Here is a 20,063-nt window from a genome sequence, read left to right as displayed (position 1 = left end):
GGTGTGCCCCTCTTGTCTCCTCTGAAGACTACCTCTGACCCGTTCTGATCTCTGAACCTGACTACCTTGTCCCTGCAGTCCAAGGTAGCACCATGGGTAGATAGCCAATCCATCCCTAGAATGACGTCAAAGTCTGTCAAATCTAGAACCACAAGGTCGGCGGAGAGGCATCTTCCCTCAATAAAAACTGGACTGTACTGGCAGACTGACACTGCCACTGACGGGTCACACTTGGGTCCACTGACCCATAGGGGACACTCTAACCCAGAGACTATCAGACCTAACCTCTCAACGGCTCTCGGAGCAATAAATGAATGAGATGCACCCGGGTCCATTAATGCATACACATCAGAACACCCAATGACGAGATTACCTGACACCACGGTGTTGGATGTGTTAGCCTCCTGCTGTGTCATGGTGAAGATCCTGGCTGGAGCTGATGGACCTTCACCTCGGGAACCAGAAGAAGAGGCTGCCCCTCTCCCTCTACCTCTGCCACTGCCCTGAGTTGTGGCTGGAACTGCTGGCTGTGCCACACTACCAGAAGCTGTCTGCTGGGGCTGGCCCATAAAAGGCGCTCTAGGACAATCCCGAGCTATGTGTCCCTCCTGTCCACATCTGAAACATGCATTAGTCCCAACTCGACACACTCCCCTGTGCGGTCTTCCACATCTCTGGCATTCTGTACCATCTGAGCCTGAGCTCGAGCCACCGCCAAATCCCAGACCGGATTTCAACTTGTTCCAAAACTTATTCTTCTTCGGCTTCTTGGTGGTGTTATCCCACCTCTTCTTACCTGAGCTCTGAGAAGAGAACCCTGGTCCTCCTCTGCTTGGGGTCTTAACCCCTGAAGACTGGGTCACTGACTGCTTCACTGACCCCTCAACTATAGCACTTGCCTCCATTCTTCGAGCCATATCCACCACAGTGTGGAAACTTTCTCTCTCAGCTGACTGAACCAACGAGGAGTACCTGGAATGCAGCTTCATAACATATTTCTTGGCTTTCTTCGTATCTGAATCTAGAGCTTGCCCTGAAAAAGGCAATAGCTCCAAGAATTTATCCGTGAACTCCTCTACACTCATGTGCTCTGACTGCCTCAGTTGCTCAAACTCAATCATTTTCAGTTCTCTAGAACTGTCTGGAAAAGCCCATCCAGCGAACTCATTCGCAAATTCTTCCCATGTCATACCGTCTAGTCTCGGGTCCACATAACACTTGAACCATTCCCGTGCCTTCTTGCACTTTAAAGTGAACCCTGCCATCTGAATGGCCCTGCTGTCACTTGCCCCTAGCTCATCAGTTATTGTTTTCACCACTCTCAGATACTCAAAGGGTTCATCCCCTGACTTGTATTTGGGAGCATCTAGCTTGAGGTAATCTGTCATCTTTACCTTGCTCCCATCGACTGAGCTAGGTCTAGGAGGTTGAGTAACTGGGGCTGCTGGTTCTGTAGGTGGTGGAGGTGGAGGTGCAGCATTCCCCGAGGTGGGGTTTGCCGGGTTTGGATAGAAGGGTGAGGGTGGATAAGCTGGGTACTGTGGGTAAGGTGGGTAGAAAGGTGGATAAGGCATGTAGGTAGGGTAGGGGTTAAAGCTGGAGTAATCCGATGTACCTCCCATCGGATATCCTGAACCCTGGGGAAAGGGTGGATAATGGGGTGGAAAACCATACCCCGAGGCCTGAACGCCTCCCTGTGACTCCCCTGTCCCTCCTTCCTGCATGCTCACATCCAGGTTCCCATCCCTCCTCTGATCCTCTTCCATAACCTCCCTCACATCTGAAGAACTTCCTCCTCTATCTGTCCCCCTTCTGCTGGCATCAAAAGACCTTCTAGGGTCCCTTGACACCCTTTCTCTGTTGGCTCTACAAGACATTGCCCTAGGCAATGTAGGAGGACGGGCGCTCGTGCCCTCATCCTCAGGTGGCACTCCAGTCAATCGCGCAGATCGACGAGTTCCTCTCATCCTATTCTCTGAAAAACAGTTCATAACAAGCAAACATTAGCATCATATGGTTCATGTGGACACACATGAACCCTCATCACATACATCATATAGCATAGCATATCATTAATGCACATGTACAAAATCATGGCATTTCACATCATCATGCAAGACAGGACTCAACATCCTATCCTAGTGGACATGACCTTCCTATTGTGCTTGACCTTTTATAACATCTATGAGCCCGACACTCTAGGTCCGACCATATGAACCTAGGGCTCTGATACCATTCTGTAATGCCCCGGAAATCCGGACCGCTACCGGCGCTAGGATCCGGGTCGACTTAAGGCCGCCGGGACCCGTAGCAAGCCTAACTTAACCTGTAAACATGTTTAATCCCCTACATGATCAACCATAAACATAAAAAGATAAAACTTTTCTCCATACATACTGTCATCAACTAACTCAACCTGTGCATACTCTGTACATATACATAACATAGTCCCTCTGTGGGATCTCATCAAGCCTCAAAGGCAAAACAATCGGTGTTGAGTTAGTTTACATAAACATCATAACATAAGATCATGTATATACAAAGGGATTAACAATATATTATGGTCAAGCACAACTCTATCCTCAATAACCTCATTACATAACATACTGAATATTTTTTTACATTTCATCATTATACATTTGTCATGTCCACAAACTAACTATTACATACATATGACTTTTTCTCTTCTTGCCTTCTCTATCTATCCCGTACCTGCAAACCTGGGGGGTAGGGGAGAGGGGTGAGCTAGATGCCCAGTGAGTAGAACTGTGAAAAGAATATTTAAAACATGCCATCATGAAATGCGTCACTGCACAAACAAATCACACCACGGATGGACTGATTCAAAAATCCCTCAACTCCATGCCCGGCCCTATTATGGGCACCACAGGACTTCGTATTGCCCGGCCCTATTATGGGCACCACAGGTCTTCGTATTGCCCGGCCCTATTATGGGCACCACAGGACTTCGTATATAGAAGGCTAATGAATCATCCTAATGTCCATCCACTATCATCTATCACAACAATACAATGCGGCATAGTCGTGAATTCTAATGCAAACATCCTATAATATGATCATGATGCATGAAGCATGATAAAAGCATTTCATTTCTTAATTTAAAAGGTTAAGTTTAGTTCCACTCACCTCTGGCAGACTCTGACAAACTCTGTAGCAGCTGGCTCACTGCTGGGGTCCTTGGTTCCTCGGGTCCGAACCTACACAGGTGGACTCCAATGAGGGACCAAACATACTTAAACATAACTCTAATATATGCCCCAAAAACCCCCTAAAACATCCTGAAAATATCACATAGAGATATGCATGAAGTGGCTGAACAGGGCACTTTCGGCGGCACCTTCGGCGGCCGAAAGTCCTGGACAGAGACGAAACTCAGGTAGGTTCGGCGGCACCTTCGGCGGCCGAAAGTCCCAGACAGAGACGAAAGTCTCTTTTCGGGGGCACCTTCGGCAGCCGAATGCTGCCTCCACCAGAGGGGTTCGGCGGCCGAAACTTCCTTCGGCTGCCGAACCTGGTTTCTGCCAAACGGGCAGAAACTTGGTTCACATGAACCTCCTGCCTCCCAAACCCACAAATCAAGCATATACTCCAACCAAATCATGCATACAAGTTCCTAGGGGCCTCAAACATGCATATACCCCCTCTACAACACTTCAATCATACTCAAACATGCCACATTGCTCAAGAATCACATAAAACCTAACATTTGCTTAAAAACTCATACAACCCTATACATGCCATTCTACCCCATAAAATCACTTAAAACTTACTTAAAACACATGAGGAGCTTAAGATCGGCTCTTACCTCTTGAAGATCGAGGGTTGAGGAGATCTAAACTCGGAGATGGGAGAAGTTCCAACTTTTGGTCTCCAAGCTTCAAAACTCGTTCTAAGCTCAAAGATCTTCAAAACCAAAGTTATAAACTTGTAAAAATCATGGAAAAAGGAAGGAAAAACTCAAGATTGAGCAAAGATGGCGGAAATGCTCACCTTGGCCGAAATGGGGAGAAAAAGCTCGCCCATTTTCGGCTAAGGGACCCTTTTATAGTGGCTGGCCAGGCCACGTTCGGGGGCCGAATGTGCCTCCACATCCATGCAAATGTTCGGCGGCCGAACATGAGGTTCGGCGGCCGAACCTGCACTTTCCTCACTCAGGCTTTCGGGGGCCTAACGTGCCTCCAAAGCGCATGCATGTTCGGCAGCCGAACTTGACTTTCGGCGGCCGAACCTGGGTTTTCCTCCAAAGCTATTTTCATGCAAAAACTCATTTTATAAAACATGTCTTTACCCTTCTAGAAGTTCCCGACATTCGAAATTCCACCGGACGGTAGGAATTCCGATACCGGAGTCTAGCCGGGTATTACAGGAGCGGCTTTGCCGTAATTTTATTTGGCATGGTAACAGTGGGGATTCTGCTGTTCCTCTGATTAATTGGCAAACTTTGCTATATCCAAAGCAAAATGGTGGGTTGGGTATTCGGAATTTTGGATTAATGAATCAAGCTATGATGGGTAAATTATGTTGGCGGGCATTTATGAACCCATCTGACTTATGGATCTCATGTCTTCTTTGGAAATATAATAATGATAGAATTTCTTGGAATCTTCGAGTACCTCCTGGTGCCTCTATGAATTGGAAGGCTTTATGCTGGGGCCTCCAATTAGTTTCTAGCGGTGTTTCTATTGACGTTCGTAGTGGTACTGATGTTAAGTTTTGGCAAGATGATTGGCTTTCGGTTGGACCTCTTTTCCGATTGGTTTCTGCTCCTATTGATCCTTTGGAATTAGAGGTGGTTGTGAGATATTATTGGATCCCTGGATATGGATGGGATTGGAATAAGTTGTCTTTATGGCTACCTGATTTCGTTTTAGCATTTTTACTCCCCATTTGCCTACATAATGATGTTAACTCAAGGGATGGAATAATATGGAGACATTCCATTAGTGGATAGTATTCAGTTAAAACGGGGTACTCTCTTCTGGTGGAGAAATGTGGTTTACCAGTTGCCTTACCATTATGGAAGCTTATTTGGAAAGCACCTGGCACGCAGAGGATGCGGGTTTTTCTATGGAAAGTTGCCCATGAGAAAATTATGGTCAATGTTCAGCGGTTTCGGAGAGGATGGATTAATTCAGACTTGTGTATGAGCTGTGGTACTCAGTCTGAGTCGGTGCTACATGTTTTAAGAGATTGCATCTTTATTAAGAGTTGCTGGCTTAATTTATTACCTGCTAGTGAAGTCCAAACCTTTTTTGGCTTCGTTGATATCCGGGAATGGTTGTCTTGGTGTCTTAAAAGCTCTTTTTGTATTGGTGAGCTTCCCTGGCCTGTAGTTTTTATGGTTACAGTTTGGTGGGCATAGAAATTTCGCAATGAACGGTCCTTCAATCTTGGAGTCCAAAGATCAGTTCCTCGCCCACTAATCTTGGCAAGGCTAAGGAAATATATCAAGCATGGAATGATTATTTTTCTTCTTCTATTCAACGTCAATGTCGAGTGATTAGAGTGGCTTGGACACCAGTAGCTATGGGGTGGATTACAATCAACACAGATGGCAGTGTGCATCAAAATTCAGGAGCTGCAACCTGTGCGGGTTCTTTTCGAGACAGTTTTGGTAAATGGCTACTTGGTTTTCGTTGTGTGTTGGGAGTTTGTGGTGTGGTTGAGGCAGAATTATGGGCCATATATCATGCTTTGAATGTGGCTTGGAGTAGGGGATGGCGGAAAATTGTTATTCAAACTGATTCTCAAATTGTTGTTCAGCTTTTTCAAGGTTAAGGCAGTGGTGTTTATAGACTGCAGTCTTTCGTTATTAATTGCAGAGCTCTTATCCGGCGGGAATGGGAGGTTAAGGTCGTGCAAATATATAGGGAAGCTAATATGGTAGCTGATTATCTTGCGAATAGTGCGCATGGTGGAGTTTTTGGTATGAGTCTTATTGATTTGCCTTCATCTAATATTAAGCTCCTCTTGGATGCTGACTGTATGAATATTTTTCATGATCGTATAATAAATTAAATGGTTCTATCCCTCCTTTTAAAAAAAAAAAAAAGTGTAATTACAATAAAATAAAAAATATAATTTTTTTTTAGTCATTTAACTCTTATTTTAAATGATTGCAGACGTAAAAATAGCAAAATTGTAATCGCCAATCGTTGTCTAATGTCTATATTTTTAAAGGTTTGAAGTTTTTTTTTTTTTTAAGAAATTAATATTTACATTATATGGCTATTATTAGCAGAAAAAGTCTATCAATTGATATTATTATCAATTTGATGATAATAAAATTTTTAAATAGGGGTTAACTATTTATAACAGTGTTTATCTGATAGATAATTTATTATAAAAAAATATTTAAAATGCTAGAATAAATATTATGTATAATCAAAATTGAAATCCTAATATTTTATGTATGATAATCGAAAAACTACAAAAACTATTATATGTAATAATCGAATGAGTTTCACATATAATATATTAGTTATGGACCAAATATAACCCTAATTCAAGTTCACATGGAGCTCAGCTTAATTTCATACAGAATATTTACTCAATTGCCATTTTATTATCTTAAGCTTAACGATGTCGTTTATTACATGTACATGGCTAGTTTAGCTAGCACTTCGAAGAGAGTACCAACTTCACAAGCAATAATGAATAATCACCTATTTTTCTAAGGTTATTATTTTTATTGTTTGATATGATTTATTTTAAAAAAAGAGAATTTATTTTTTTTAAATTATATACAATTTAAATATTTAATAAAATAAAAAATTTTCAAATTAAAAAGGTTAAAATTTTCATTTTAAATAAAAACATTATTAAAAAATTAATTCAATTGAATTTTTATAAAAAAAATTTAATTTTAAACGGAAGTTATAAGAATTTTTCAGAATTTTACAGTCAACCATTAGCAGTAATCCAACTATAAAAGAAATTCTAATAATATCAACTTAACAATGAACCCACTTTTATTTGTACTATCATCTATTTTAGTCATCTTTTCACGACGACAGTTATATTACATTACAAGTTTAGGAAAAGGAAAAGGAAAAGTCCAACTCGAAATAATAATTAATATAATAATTAAATTTTAATATAATTAATAAGTTTATCTCTCTATTCTTTAAATTAAATACTTAAAATTTTTAATTTATACTTAAATTAAAAATTTTTTTATTAACAAAATCTGTTAAATCAATAAAAAAATCATAATCGATAATAAAAGTGGCATTTTTATTCTTAAAATACCCTCTCCCTCAACCTCTATCACAACTTACTTGTGTTTGCATTATTCTTGCATTTACATTATTTGAACTCAATTATTGATTTGTATTTCCAGATCATAGAGTTATTTTCTTTTATTAATTAATTAATTAATTATTCATTTTGTTGTATTAAAGCTTGCTCAATAAATCTAATTGGTGCTTTTCTCTTTTCCACAATACGAGAAAGCTTTTTTGTTGTATTTTTCGGTAGTTGATAAAGTATACTCAGCCGAAGTCCTTCATCGACAATCACAATGGCTCCATTAACAAATTTACAAGCATCAATAGTATGGTAAAGAGCAACAACAATAATGTCCCATTTCTCCCCTAGTTTGCATAGAGGCCTGTATTTTTTTTTCTTTGCTATTAATCTTCTTGGTCATAAGTTTACTCATGCTTGGAGTATCACCAATGGGGCTTGGAGCAATCTCATTCATCCTATCATAGTCGCTGACCCACTCCAATACCAGATAATGACCTTAACATCATTGGGTAAGGAGTATGAATCTTACACTGAATTCGTGAATGATGTGATTGAACGAATATAAAAATATTTTCTTTTCATCAATAGGATGAGATAATAATTTAAGAGTATGACAATATTAGAATTTATGGATTAAAAAAGATGCAAACTTATCTATGTGAATGATATAGGTTTAGAATTATTCAGTTTTTGAGACTGCACTAGTATTTCCTAGCATCAATACTGATAGCCAAGGAATGTATTATACAGAATTGGATGAGAGAAACTCATCCTTCTGGACGTGGCTGAGAGAGATGATGAGGAGTATAAATATATATGAATTATAAATGCACAAATTGTAAGCTCAATAGCTATTGAACGTAAACTTCGTGGTCCAATTTATTGATTTTTTCGATAGATATTAAAAGATGTATATATTTTATTTGATAAAATATTTGAGGGAGATATTAAATAATGCATGTATTTTATTATATGAGAATTAAGTTTTTAAAAATTTTTTCAAGTTAATTAAGAATGTTGTAGTTATTTTTTATTTTATTAACATTAATTTTAATATAAAGACTTTTAATTTGGATAATTGTAAAATTATTTGATTTAAAAACTGGAGATGTATATTCGTTGATTATGATAAAATGTAAAAATTAAGGTATAATTTCCCGTTGCCTCTAACAGCCAACTTTACTTTTACATGCTTTTCAAACAACTCAATGCCCTGTGATTAACAAAACCAAAATTTTATTACAGAGAGCTAGGTTCCCAATTGTTACTAAATATGCTTACTGACAATTTAACGAAAGTTATATTGCGTAACATCTTATATATGTCTCGTCTCACGTGCCGGGTATAAACCGGTGACCACCACAGGCCAGCTCCACCTCTGCACAATGCAGCAGCAAGCTAACCACCAAGCTCTCCTTCTAATTCCAAAAATGGTGAAAAAGCCGCCTCTCAAAGCTCTCTCGCTCTTCAATTCCTCAATTGAGCAAGGCGTTCACCCAACCCACCAGTCCATTGCTTTTATTCTTCACCACCTTCTTAGCTCCAACATGCTGTCCCACGCCCAATCTTTCCTTCTTCAGTTGATCTCTAATAGGATTTCCTCTCCTTTCTTCACTGTTTCATCTCTTCTCCACCATCTAACACAACCCATCTCTCATCCAAGCCCAATAACGGGTGCCCTCCTCTATGAATCGATCATCAATGCTTATGTTCTATCTCGCTCAACAGAGCGAGCTCTGTTCTATTTCAATCAAATGGTTGATAAAGGCCTTGTCCCTAGACCAAATACTTTCAATAATCTTTTGGATTATCTTGTTAAATCTAGCTGTTTTGAGAAGTCGTGGTTATTTTTTCATGAATCAAAGGGAAAGATTAAGTTGGATGTGTATAGTTATGGGATAATGATCAAGGGTTGTTGTGAGGCTGGTGATTTAAATAAAGGTTTTGAGCTATTGGTTCAATCAGAGGAGATGGGAATTTCCCCTAATGTTGTCATATATACTACCTTAATCGATGGCTGTTGTAAGAATAAAGACGTGCAAAGAGCAAAACTGTTGTTTTATAAAATGGGAGAGCTGGGTTTGGCTGCTAATCAGTATACCTACACAGTTTTGATCAATGGGTTCTTTAAGAAGGGACTTAAAAAAGATGGGTTTGAGTTATACGAGAAGATGCAGCTTGATGGGGTGCTTCCTAATTTATATACATATAATTGCGTGATCAATGAGTATTGCAATGAAGGAAAGATAAATAAAGCTTATGAACTGTTTGATGAAATGTGTAAGAGAGGGGTGACCTCTAATGCTGTTACCTACAATACCTTGATTGGTGGGTTGTGTAGAGAGAAGAGGGTGTGGGAGGCTGAGAATTTGGTGGGTCAAATGAAGGGAGCTGGCATCAACCCGAATTTAGTTACATATAACACACTAATACATGGGTTTTGTAGTATAGGAAAGTTGGATAAAGCTTTGTGTTTGTTTGACAGATTGAAGTCAAATGGTCTATCTCCATCTTTGGTAACTTATAATGTTCTGATTGGAGGATATTCTAACGCTGGAAACTGGGTGCGTGTCACTGATATTGTGAGGGAGATGGAAGAGAGAGGCATTTCTCCTTCTAAAGTTACATATACCATTTTAATTAATGCCCATGTTCGGTTAGAGGACATGGATAAAGCATTTCATTTTTATTCCTCTATGCAAAAGGTTGGTCTGGTTCCTGACGTCCATACCTATGGTGTGCTATTACATGGTTTGTGCATGAAAGGTAAAATGAATGAAGCATCGAAACTTTTTAGATCAATAGCTGAAATAAAGTTGGAACCTAGTGACGTGATGTACAATACGATGATTAATGGTTACTGCAAAGAAGGCAGCTCCTTTAGGGCCTTGAGATTACTCGAAGAAATGGAGGGTAAGGGATTAGTTCCAAATGTGGCTAGCTGTAGTTCTACTATTGGAGTTCTGTGCAAAGATGGTAAGTGGCAAGAGGCTGAGGTCCTACTAAACAAGATGATGGAATTGGGATTAAAGCCACCAATTTACATCTATAACATAATCTCCGAAGCTAAATATGGTTTGGAGTTGAGGACTTGAATTGAAACACTTGTGTTGGATGTAGAAGAAACAACTGGAAATGGGTAGGAAGAAAATCATCCATCTTATGACTTATGTTGATTGCCTAAAACTGTCACTACTATTGTATATTCTAAGAGATCCACAGGAAGATTTATGTATTGCTTTCAATTCTTGCACTTATTTGATAACTGCTTTGATCCATATGTAATTGAAGATATTCAGGTTGCTTGGTTTATATCCACAAGGGGCTACCTGTTAAGATATCTTTGGCTTTGGAACATGGACTTTCTGAGATTTTTTTCACCATCTTACCAATTAAAGAGTAGGTCGGGATTTTGAATAGAATAATGTCTTTCAGATATGTTCATTAGGAAGAGGGACTGATTGTTAAGGTGTTGATGGAAAATCTCTTTGTTATCAAGTAATGACTACCCAGATTACAAGTTTGTAGTTTGTCTTTTCTCGAATTGCTGCTTTATATTTCATTCTGGATCACATTGTTTGATATGACAACAAATTGTAGTAGGCTTTCACTCTTCCACTTGAAAACAAGAGCTTCTAATTTGAACAATGTAGCTAAGATTATTATGTTATACATTGTTGTATATGCGTTTATTAGAAATGGAAAGGAACAATATTTCATGTTGTAGGAGGACAATCCCTTTCTTATGCGAACCATGTCATTGAGGTTTAGAAGAAACCAATTTTTTATATCCTTTGTCGTTAGTGCCTGTGCTGAGACGCAAAATATATAATGCTAGTTTGGTTTTGGCGTAGGTTGCAATATAACGGTTTAATTTGGTTTAGAATCTGAGAAAAATAAGCCTGAGGAACTCGAATAAAAACTAAATTTGATCATATAGGTGAAGATTGCAACAAAAATATTATGTATAATTAAAATGTGATAAATACATCTATATGTTGTTTTCTAAGTTGCAGGTTGGTTTATCAAGATGAAGCGAGTGCCCTCATTTGACAATGGATAATTCACTTTAAGTCCAATTGGAACCAAAAGTCCTCATATATTAAAGTCCAAGACCTGACTAAGGTTATTCCTCCCGCCCCCACCCCCCCCCCCCCCCCTCCCTCCCTTCATTCTTCTCCTTTTCTGAATTGATATTCTTTGTTGCTCTCTCAAACTGAACCAAGTTGACTGGTTGTTGTCATTGCACATGATTGCAGGCTCAAACAATTCCTAGTTAAGGGGTGATCAGAAATTATCAAGGGACTATCCGTACTGCCTCAGATTTATGGAAATTGATGTAAGCTAAATATTAGAACTCCGAGATGGACAAAATTTATATTGATACATGCCGTCCCAAAATCTATCTTGTGCAACACAAAAGCAGATAGCTTTGATTTTATGATGCTTTACGATATAAAAGCTTTTCTTTAGCTGTATCTGGCCCAAGCCAAATTTTCATACAATCAGGAATACTTGTCTAATTCTTGGCTAGAAATGATGTTGGAATTTCATTGATGTGATGTCTATATTCTTTATGTGGCAGCTACTTGGTCTGTTGTCTCTTTCTTTTATAAGATTTCAAAAGAGTCGATTGCTTTTGTTATTAGTCTTTTTTTTTTTTTTTTAAATTTTTGTTTAATGTAATTGAACACGAGGAATGTTCTCCATATTTGTAATATCCGGCTAAACTCCGGTATCGGAATTTCAACTTTCCGATGGGATCTCTGTTAGAATGCGAGACTCAAAGCTGAAATCTTTAGAAGGGTAAAATAGAGTTTCTATAAAATGAATGTAAAACATTTTAAAAAATGTTTCAAAAAAAAAAAGAGTTTTAGATCTGCAGCCACCTGTAAGAGGGGCCCTGCCCAAAAAAAAGAGAACTTTATCTTCTTTTCAACCAGAGGTGAGTTTTTCTGTCCCTTTTCTTCACAAAACCTTTTTCTAAATTGTTTTGTCATGAGTTTTACCGTTGTTTTTAAAGAATCAAGTTGGATCTTAAAATTTTAGCCTTTGGGGACCTTTCGGAGTTGTCTTGTCCTCTTTTCCGAGTTCTTAGCTGCTATCACCGTTGTGTCTCCAAGAGGTAGGTTATAATCATTGCCTTTCTTTTGATTGCTGGAGTTTTTTCAAAAGAATTATAAGTGTTTTAATGATTTGTTGATGCATGCATGATTCTTTTAAAATGGTTTGAGGTTTAAGTTCTAGCTTTTAGATGATGGATGTTGTCCTATGAGGTCAATGCATGATGAAGTTGGGTTAATTTTAAGTGGTCTAGTGTGTTGAGTTGTTTTTGGTTGCTGTTGAGCTATTGCATGTGAATTTCATTGTGTTTTGATGGCTGTGAGTCAAGGCAGAATCGGGTTCTGCCTTGCTGGAGAACCCAGATTCGGTCGCTGAACCTGTTTATGGAGGCAGCCTTTTGGCTGCTTAACCTGCTTCCGAAGGTTTGACCTTCAGATCTGTGAGGAGACTTTAGGCCACTGAACCTACCGCCGAAAGTCCATGTCAAGCTTTTTTCAGCTTGTTTCTTATGTGTGTTCTCTTATATTTATAGGGGTTTATTGGGATAGTTTCTAGAGTTATAAAAATTATATTTGGTCCCTCATTTAAGTCCATCTATGTAGGATCAGACTTAAGCTACCGTAGAGGGTTGCAGTGAGATAACTGCTCTAGAGTTAGGCGTGCGTCAGCCAGAGGTGAGTAGAACTAAACTGAATTATTATTTCAAAGAAAACAAATGTTTTAAGTATGCTCATGCATCACGAATGACATATATATATATATATATATATATATAATTAGGGTGTTTTGCATTAGAATTCACGAATATGATGCATTGCATAATTTATTGTTGTTGTGGATGGATGTTGGATGATCCACTAACTCTCGAGTATAGTATGACAGATATGGAAAGACTAGGGCTTGCCTATTCTCCGCCCCTGCCACTATGTAAGGGAAAGATTAGGGTCTATGCTCCTAACACTATGGATATGTTATATTACATGTAAGAGGAAGTATTGAGAGCACCTATAGTGAGTCGGGCACTATTGGAATCTGTAGAGGATTACTGGTGACAGATCCATCTTGATATGAATTGTTTGTGTTGTGATGCATTCGTACAGTCATATATTTTCTTAAACTGCTTTTATTTACATTTCTGCCCACTAGTCTCTTGTACATTATCCCTTCCCCTTAACTCCAGGTTTGCAGTATCAGAGTTAGTTCGTGAGGCCGGCTGAGTTGTTGGTATAGTCCGTTGTAATAGTATAGCTGTGAACATGTATTAAATTGTGGATTACAATTGTGTTTTGCCCGAACTTTCTTTATAATCTCTGATTTATAATCTTTTTATGTAAAAGTTTTTAAGTATAAGTTATATTTGAACCAACCTTGAGACATGTAATGTTGACCATACATATGTTTTATGTTTTCAATTATGATGCATGCACAAATTGAATTTTGGTTAATGAGATGAAAATGTTTTTTTTTTGTTTGTGTGGTTTTATATGAGATTATATAAGGTGTAACAAAATATATAGTAGGTTTGTTACGGTCTCTAGCGATTTTAAGTTGATCTGAACTCTAGCATCGGTAGCAGTCAGATTGCTGGGGTCATTACAATCTTGTGGTGGAATACATTGAGCCTGTGTCAAGTCATCAATTGTTCCAAGAAAGAGGTGCAGTATTATCTGGAAACAGGAACCTTGAAGCGGAAATAAAGAGCAACAGAGAATTCTGAAGCGAACTTTAATGTAAGAACCAGAGTTTTATTTTTATGAGAGCACTAGGCCCTGCAGGCCCTCCACCATTAACATTGTTCTTTTTCTCAAGATTAACTTGAATTACTCGTGTAGACGCCGGAGAGTTCTGGGAGTAGTAACAAGAAGGCTATCAAGAGTAGAAAGCGTCCTGAAATGAAGTTTGATAATTTGAATGTGCCTGCTAGGATCAAATGTATTCTTAAAGGTGCAAATGAAGATGCTTAGACTCCCTTCATTGGAGGCGAAAAGGTGACTGAATATGATAAACAAAACTGGGAATTTGGGATGCTGCGTTTTCATCACCAACAGCAAGAAGCAATGGTGAAACAATGATTTGAAGCTTTTCAGAATGAGCTTCAGAATCCAGCCCCCTGAATCATCAAATGTAGCTCGCACAGGCCAAACGCGTAGGCATTATCTTCGTTCAATGAATATTACCTGGTGTCTTGCTTTTGACAGGATATGATATGATCTTTATACTGGACCATCCTGTTATATGGACGACGAGATATAGTCTTACAACCAATATTTCTTGAAATTGATTAATGGGGTTTAACACATTAATATTGCAGTTTGAGATGTTCAAGTTTGTATTCGATCAAAACCAACTGTATATAAATATACATATGTATAAATCTTTTCTGGAACCGGACCACTGGCTGGATAGGGTTAATATGGTTGAATGTATATTTGTTGGGGGACCGGATAAACTTGAAAGTTCATTTACCGATGTTTCTTGTTGTCTGTATCTGTTATTAATATGAGGAGAGTTTTTGATGGACTTTTAAAGGGAAATAACAAAAGAACTATAGATCCTTTTTCTAGTAACTGAAAATAATTTCATCATTCACTCTAATTTAATACTTGTGATTGCATGTATGATCTATTTGTAGTAGTAAAAAATGACAATCAATTATCAGATATTTTCAATTTAATAAAATGACATTCTAATTCAATTCATCTTAATGTGAACGTATGAGTTTGAAATGAATCTACTATCATTTCACAAGAAAATAAAATTATATATAAAAAAAAAAATTTCTGGATTTAAATCTAAGAATGATATTTTCCATTGAAAATATAATTGTTGGAGTTTGATCGTATTAACCAACAACATAATCCTTCAGGGTATGGTTTTTGAGATATATATGATATTATGTGTATAAAATTAGTCGGGTAAATGCATTATTAAAAAAATATATTGAACTTTAAATTATAATTCATATTTTCAGAAATTCATTAAAAAATTTAAACTATAATTCCTTTAAATATGTTTGTTATTTCTTTAATTTAATAGTTGCTACTTACAGAAAATATTAAAATATGTTTATAAAAATATAAATATTTGAATTTATTTTTTAAAATAAACGAAAGTGTTCTATTTTTTTTAAATTTAATTAATACATTATGTGAAAGTATACTTATAACCTATAGAGAAAATTAAAGTTTTTGAAGAAATAATATGAATGATTAGTCATTACACATTTCAAAAATCATCCAAAAGTGTATAATTTGATCGTCGAAATTTGGCATTAAAAAAAAAAAAAAAAAAAAAAACGGAGGATAATATCGGCATAACATAAAAGCAGAGCGTCCAGTCCCACGTCGATCATTGTGCGGAATCTCATTATAAAGTCCCTGTACTCTGTAGCCACTCCCAAATCTACGAGCTGTGGTTTTCATCTCTTCTCGTTTCTATCACCCAACCTAAGCAACTATGGCCAGAAAATTCTTCGTCGGCGGCAACTGGAAATGCGTATGCAACTGGAAATTTATTCTCTCTTTTTACTTTGTTTTGCTCGCTCTTCTTTATTGTTGCTTCAGTTGAGATTTCATATTGCCTTTTTTTTTCTTTTTTTATTTTGGAGAGTTTGTTCTATGGAATTCTACCGATTTTTTAAAATCTGATCACCATGCACTGAGTTGAACGATCTTATCCATTTTGCCTGTTTTGATTTCTGTGACTGTTAGTAGATCTGATGTGTTCAAATCCGATGCTTAAACATCTGATTTGCATGTCAAACTGATGCAACTCTAGCGGAAGTGTGTCAGTGTGATTTTGTGCTAATTGCATCATTTACTAATGTGTTGAGTTTATTTGTTTGAATTTTTCTGTGGGATGTTGCAGAATGGAACAACTGAGGAGGTGAAGAAGATTGTCACCATTTTGAACGAAGCTGAGGTCCCTTCTGAGGATGTTGTAGGCAAGTTTTCGTGGGCTCTTTATTTCCTTAATTTTGGAAGTGAAATTAGCATGGAAATCATAAAATGTCAGGTCTTATACGCTTTTGCTTCCATTACTTTTTCCATTTCCACTTCTAAGAATAACCAAACAGGCCCTTTATCTCTAATGTTGACTTTCAATTACGGAAGGAATTTGGTTCTATCTCATATTCTGTTGAATGAAAACTTATTTGTAGAACAAAATTGTAATTTGGAGGCTCGTTTTGGATTTAGAAGCATTAGGAATTTTGATCACTCTCTTGAGGCTTCACTGCATAGAAAGAATAGAAATATATGCACCTTACTGTATGCAACTATGAGTTCATTTTTGTCATACTTGGTTGTCTGTCATTTCTAACTTCTGTGGCATTTGAAGAGTATTATTGAATATGTATAGGTTATGAAGTTCTAGAAGGAAAGAAAATTACAATTACATTCGTTTGCACTATACAACCATGTTGTATTTTTTACTTATGGTGATTCAATCCATATCATCTCTGCATTGGATGAAAGTTCCTTAAATTCTCTATGCATAGACCTGATTCAGTGGATGATAACGCAGTTCACCTTATTGTCCTCAAGTTTCTTTCCACAATTATACAATATCCATGCTTCTATAGCTCTTTCTCTCTGACTGTATGTGTGCAGTATTGTCTAATGATCAGTGAATCCTTTTGTGTTATTTCAGAGGTTGTTGTGAGCCCTCCCTTTGTATTTCTTCCAAAGGTAAAAGGTATACTGAGACCTGACTTCCAGGTTGCAGCACAAAACTGTTGGGTTCGCAAAGGTGGTGCTTTTACTGGAGAAGTTAGGTATGTTCACATCTGATAAATTTATGATCTCTGTTTTATTGCAGCATATTCTTTTTCATGAAATATTTTGTGGTTTTGCTGTTAAAATATAGTACTGTTTATAGTGAAAATCCCAAGTAACTATTATTTAGTTTTTTTCAGATAATTTATTTGTGACACTTGAGGAGGTAGCTTTATAGACCTCTTTAACATACATGATGTTATCGGAGATGATCTATTCTCATGTTAGGGAGGATGAACCTCTTTTTGTTTTGGATATATGGTGATATATTTTCTGAGATATGGTATCAAGTCATAAAACAATTGAATACCAAGATTTGATCCTTGTATACTTCCTTTTTCCAGCCCTTTTCTCCCCTTAAATTGTGTGCACACAAGTGCACATATTGTAAACTGCCTACTTATCGAACATTTTTCTCCTTAAGTGTATTGTTTTGTGAAGTTGGTGTATCTTTTATGCACAGTGCTGAGATGCTGGTGAATTTATGTGTACCGTGGGTCATTCTAGGCCATTCTGAACGAAGATCGCTTTTACATGAATCAAATGAGGTAAGTATGTCATTTTCCAGCAAGCATATTTTTACATTCTCAGCATTTTATTTATTTTCTTCTTACTTTTTTTTTTTTTTTTTGCATTATTTATGAGGTGTACTCCTTTTTCCTTTTATTGCAGTTTGTTGGGGATAAAGTTGCATATGCACTTTCTCAAGGTTTAAAAGTGATTGCTTGCATTGGTGAGACACTTGAGCAGAGAGAATCAGGATCCACAATGGATGTTGTTGCTGCACAAACAAAAGCAATAGCAGGTACTTCCATATAGTCGGAGATGCAAATTTCAATTCTTTGATTAAGTGGATTGCATCTAGAGAAGTTTCTTTACACCTAATTTATAACTGGGATCTTGCATTGGTTGAGAACTGTAGATTTTTTTTTTCTTTTAGCAAATATATTTTGTTTAATTTGTAAAGTTTCTCAATTTCTTCCCCTAAGTATCTTCCACTTGGATATATATTAGCACATTGTACACTTTTACCTGCTTGCTCTTCCATCTCTCTGCCTATTTTGACACTTCATAAATGATCCCTTGTTATTCTCTTGCAGACAAAGTAACCAACTGGGCTAATGTTGTTTTGGCTTATGAGCCAGTATGGGCCATCGGTACAGGGAAGGTTGCAACACCTGCTCAGGCTCAAGAGGTAAGCCTGAATTTACCAATTTATTTAGTCGATGTTTTGTTTATGAATTCATTACATTTACATTTATTTTCTACCTCAGTTCATGTATTTAGATCCTGTAGATTCTGTATGTATGAATGGATTCTTAAGGGTTTGTTTTTAAATTATAGAACTCTCTCCTCCATGTGAGAATGACACATCCAGACAGACTTTTTTGTCAATCATAAAGTAATTTGCTTGTCATGTACAAAACTCTTCATTTTTGACTAACATTATGCTAATTCATGATGCATGTGTCCCTAATGCACAGCTTATAGCCCTTTTCCATGTTAGTGTAATTAGACTATGCATAGGACACCAATTGATTTGATAGGAAATAAGTACTTACTGAGGCTGATTGCTTTTACTTCATCTGGTTGATTAATGAACTAGGTCCATTTGGAATTGAGGAAGTGGCTTCATGACAATGTCAGTGCTGATGTTGCAGCCTCAACAAGAATTATCTACGGAGGTAACTTTAACCTGTTTTTGCTTGTTTTTTAAACTCAAGGTTTGTAGGGTTAACAGTCTGTCAATTATCACATGATTCTGCTTAGAACTAACTTCTCCATACCTTGCCTTACTTTAGGTTCTGTAAATGGAGCAAACTGCAAAGAGTTGTCTGCAAAACCAGATGTTGATGGATTTTTGGTTGGTGGAGCTTCTCTTAAGGTGGGTCATTTTGCTTATGACTTTGTACTTGCTTTTTGGTTCTCAACTTCAATGGCTGATCTTTACCCATATTTGCTTTCTATCAGCCGGAATTCATTGACATAATCAAGTCCGCCACTGTCAAGAAGGAGTGATTGAGGTCCACTGAAATCTGTCGAGTTACTTGAATGCCCTTTTATCTAACTCGGTGCAACCATTGTTAGCTGTTTTTCTGTTTATTGGCCCTTGCTTGCCCAAGGAAAAGGAATAAGCCAGTCCTTTATTATCGGCCTTTATCCTAAACCAAGGATTTATGACCTATGTAGTTTTGAGGGTGTTTTGTTTTGTATGCAATTGTTTTATTTTTCCTTCATTTGAGTCCTCCTCTTACATGTATTGAGCAAGGTCCTCAGTCCTGTTGGCATTGAGGTTTTGGTGCTTGAAGTAGAATAAGGACAAAGATGTGTAGTTAATTGACATGGCAAATTATTTTGAATCCCTGGGGGCAGGCATGACAGGGTTTAGTTGTATCCTTCAATGTTGTAAAACAAGGTGATTGTGCTATGAGGGGATTTGGCTATCAATTGAGATAATGATGCTCATTATTGGTAATTGCTACGTTAGAATGGGCCATTTGGATTTTAAACCCTAATTCAGAGTTGCATTTAGGGGGTTGGGAGGAGAAATAGGATCATACAAAGAAATTAAATTTGACGTGCACGTGCTTGCCGCCCGATCCTTCTGTTTGAACCGTATTTTCGCGGAACCTTGTTATTATTATTTGATATGCCAAGCGAGGATAAGACCACATAATTTTCCTAGAATTTTTTTTATTGGCTTTTTAGCTCGCAAAATTTCTTTTACAGTTCGCACCAGCTCCCTACGCCCTGCAGCTTCTAGATTCCACGTTACTAAATAGAGACGGCATAAGAGCTTTATCCGTGGGGGAGCTCACGAGTGACTGAATAAAGTAATAAAAGGTATACTAGGGCTATCGAAGGTAGTATTCATCTACAATGTTCTTTTTCTTCTTCCCCTTTTGCTATTTTTAGCCCTCTTTTATATACATGTTGAAAAGTGAGGGGAAA

At 37.4% G+C, this 20,063-nt stretch overlaps 2 protein-coding genes across 12 annotated transcripts; both read left to right on the top strand.

Moving 5' to 3' along the window:
• The first annotated feature begins 8,495 nt into the window (after window positions 1–8,495).
• Window positions 8,496–14,816, top strand: LOC110609278 (pentatricopeptide repeat-containing protein At4g11690). Of its 11 annotated transcripts, none has more exons than XM_043954407.1 (6): window positions 8,496–10,411; window positions 11,289–11,397; window positions 11,532–11,611; window positions 12,939–13,010; window positions 13,211–14,066; window positions 14,169–14,816. In XM_043954407.1, exon 1 carries the CDS (start codon window positions 8,658–8,660, stop codon window positions 10,365–10,367), a length of 1,710 nt encoding a protein of 569 aa, XP_043810342.1. In that variant the 5' UTR covers window positions 8,496–8,657; the 3' UTR covers window positions 10,368–10,411; window positions 11,289–11,397; window positions 11,532–11,611; window positions 12,939–13,010; window positions 13,211–14,066; window positions 14,169–14,816. The 11 variants fall into 11 exon arrangements, with proteins under 11 accessions (XP_043810342.1, XP_043810343.1, XP_043810339.1 ...); XM_043954408.1 differs by having other exon boundaries at window positions 11,283–11,397; XM_043954404.1 differs by having other exon boundaries at window positions 8,496–11,397; window positions 12,945–13,010; window positions 13,917–14,066.
• An 855-nt stretch (window positions 14,817–15,671) lies between these two features.
• LOC110609277 (triosephosphate isomerase, cytosolic) lies at window positions 15,672–19,539 on the top strand. The gene is made up of 9 exons (XM_021748742.2): window positions 15,672–15,831; window positions 16,204–16,279; window positions 16,987–17,110; window positions 17,575–17,659; window positions 17,784–17,916; window positions 18,212–18,306; window positions 18,718–18,796; window positions 18,914–18,996; window positions 19,083–19,539. Exons 1-9 carry the CDS (start codon window positions 15,793–15,795, stop codon window positions 19,128–19,130), a joined length of 762 nt encoding a protein of 253 aa, XP_021604434.1. The 5' UTR covers window positions 15,672–15,792; the 3' UTR covers window positions 19,131–19,539.
• The last annotated feature ends 524 nt before the right edge of the window (window positions 19,540–20,063 follow it).

The sequence above is a fragment of the Manihot esculenta genome, chromosome 2 (assembly GCF_001659605.2).
Source record: "Manihot esculenta cultivar AM560-2 chromosome 2, M.esculenta_v8, whole genome shotgun sequence".
Lineage (NCBI taxonomy): Eukaryota > Viridiplantae > Streptophyta > Magnoliopsida > Malpighiales > Euphorbiaceae > Manihot > Manihot esculenta.
The sequence above is the reverse complement of the archived record's forward strand: the minus strand, read 5'-3'. Positions and strand labels throughout refer to the sequence as shown.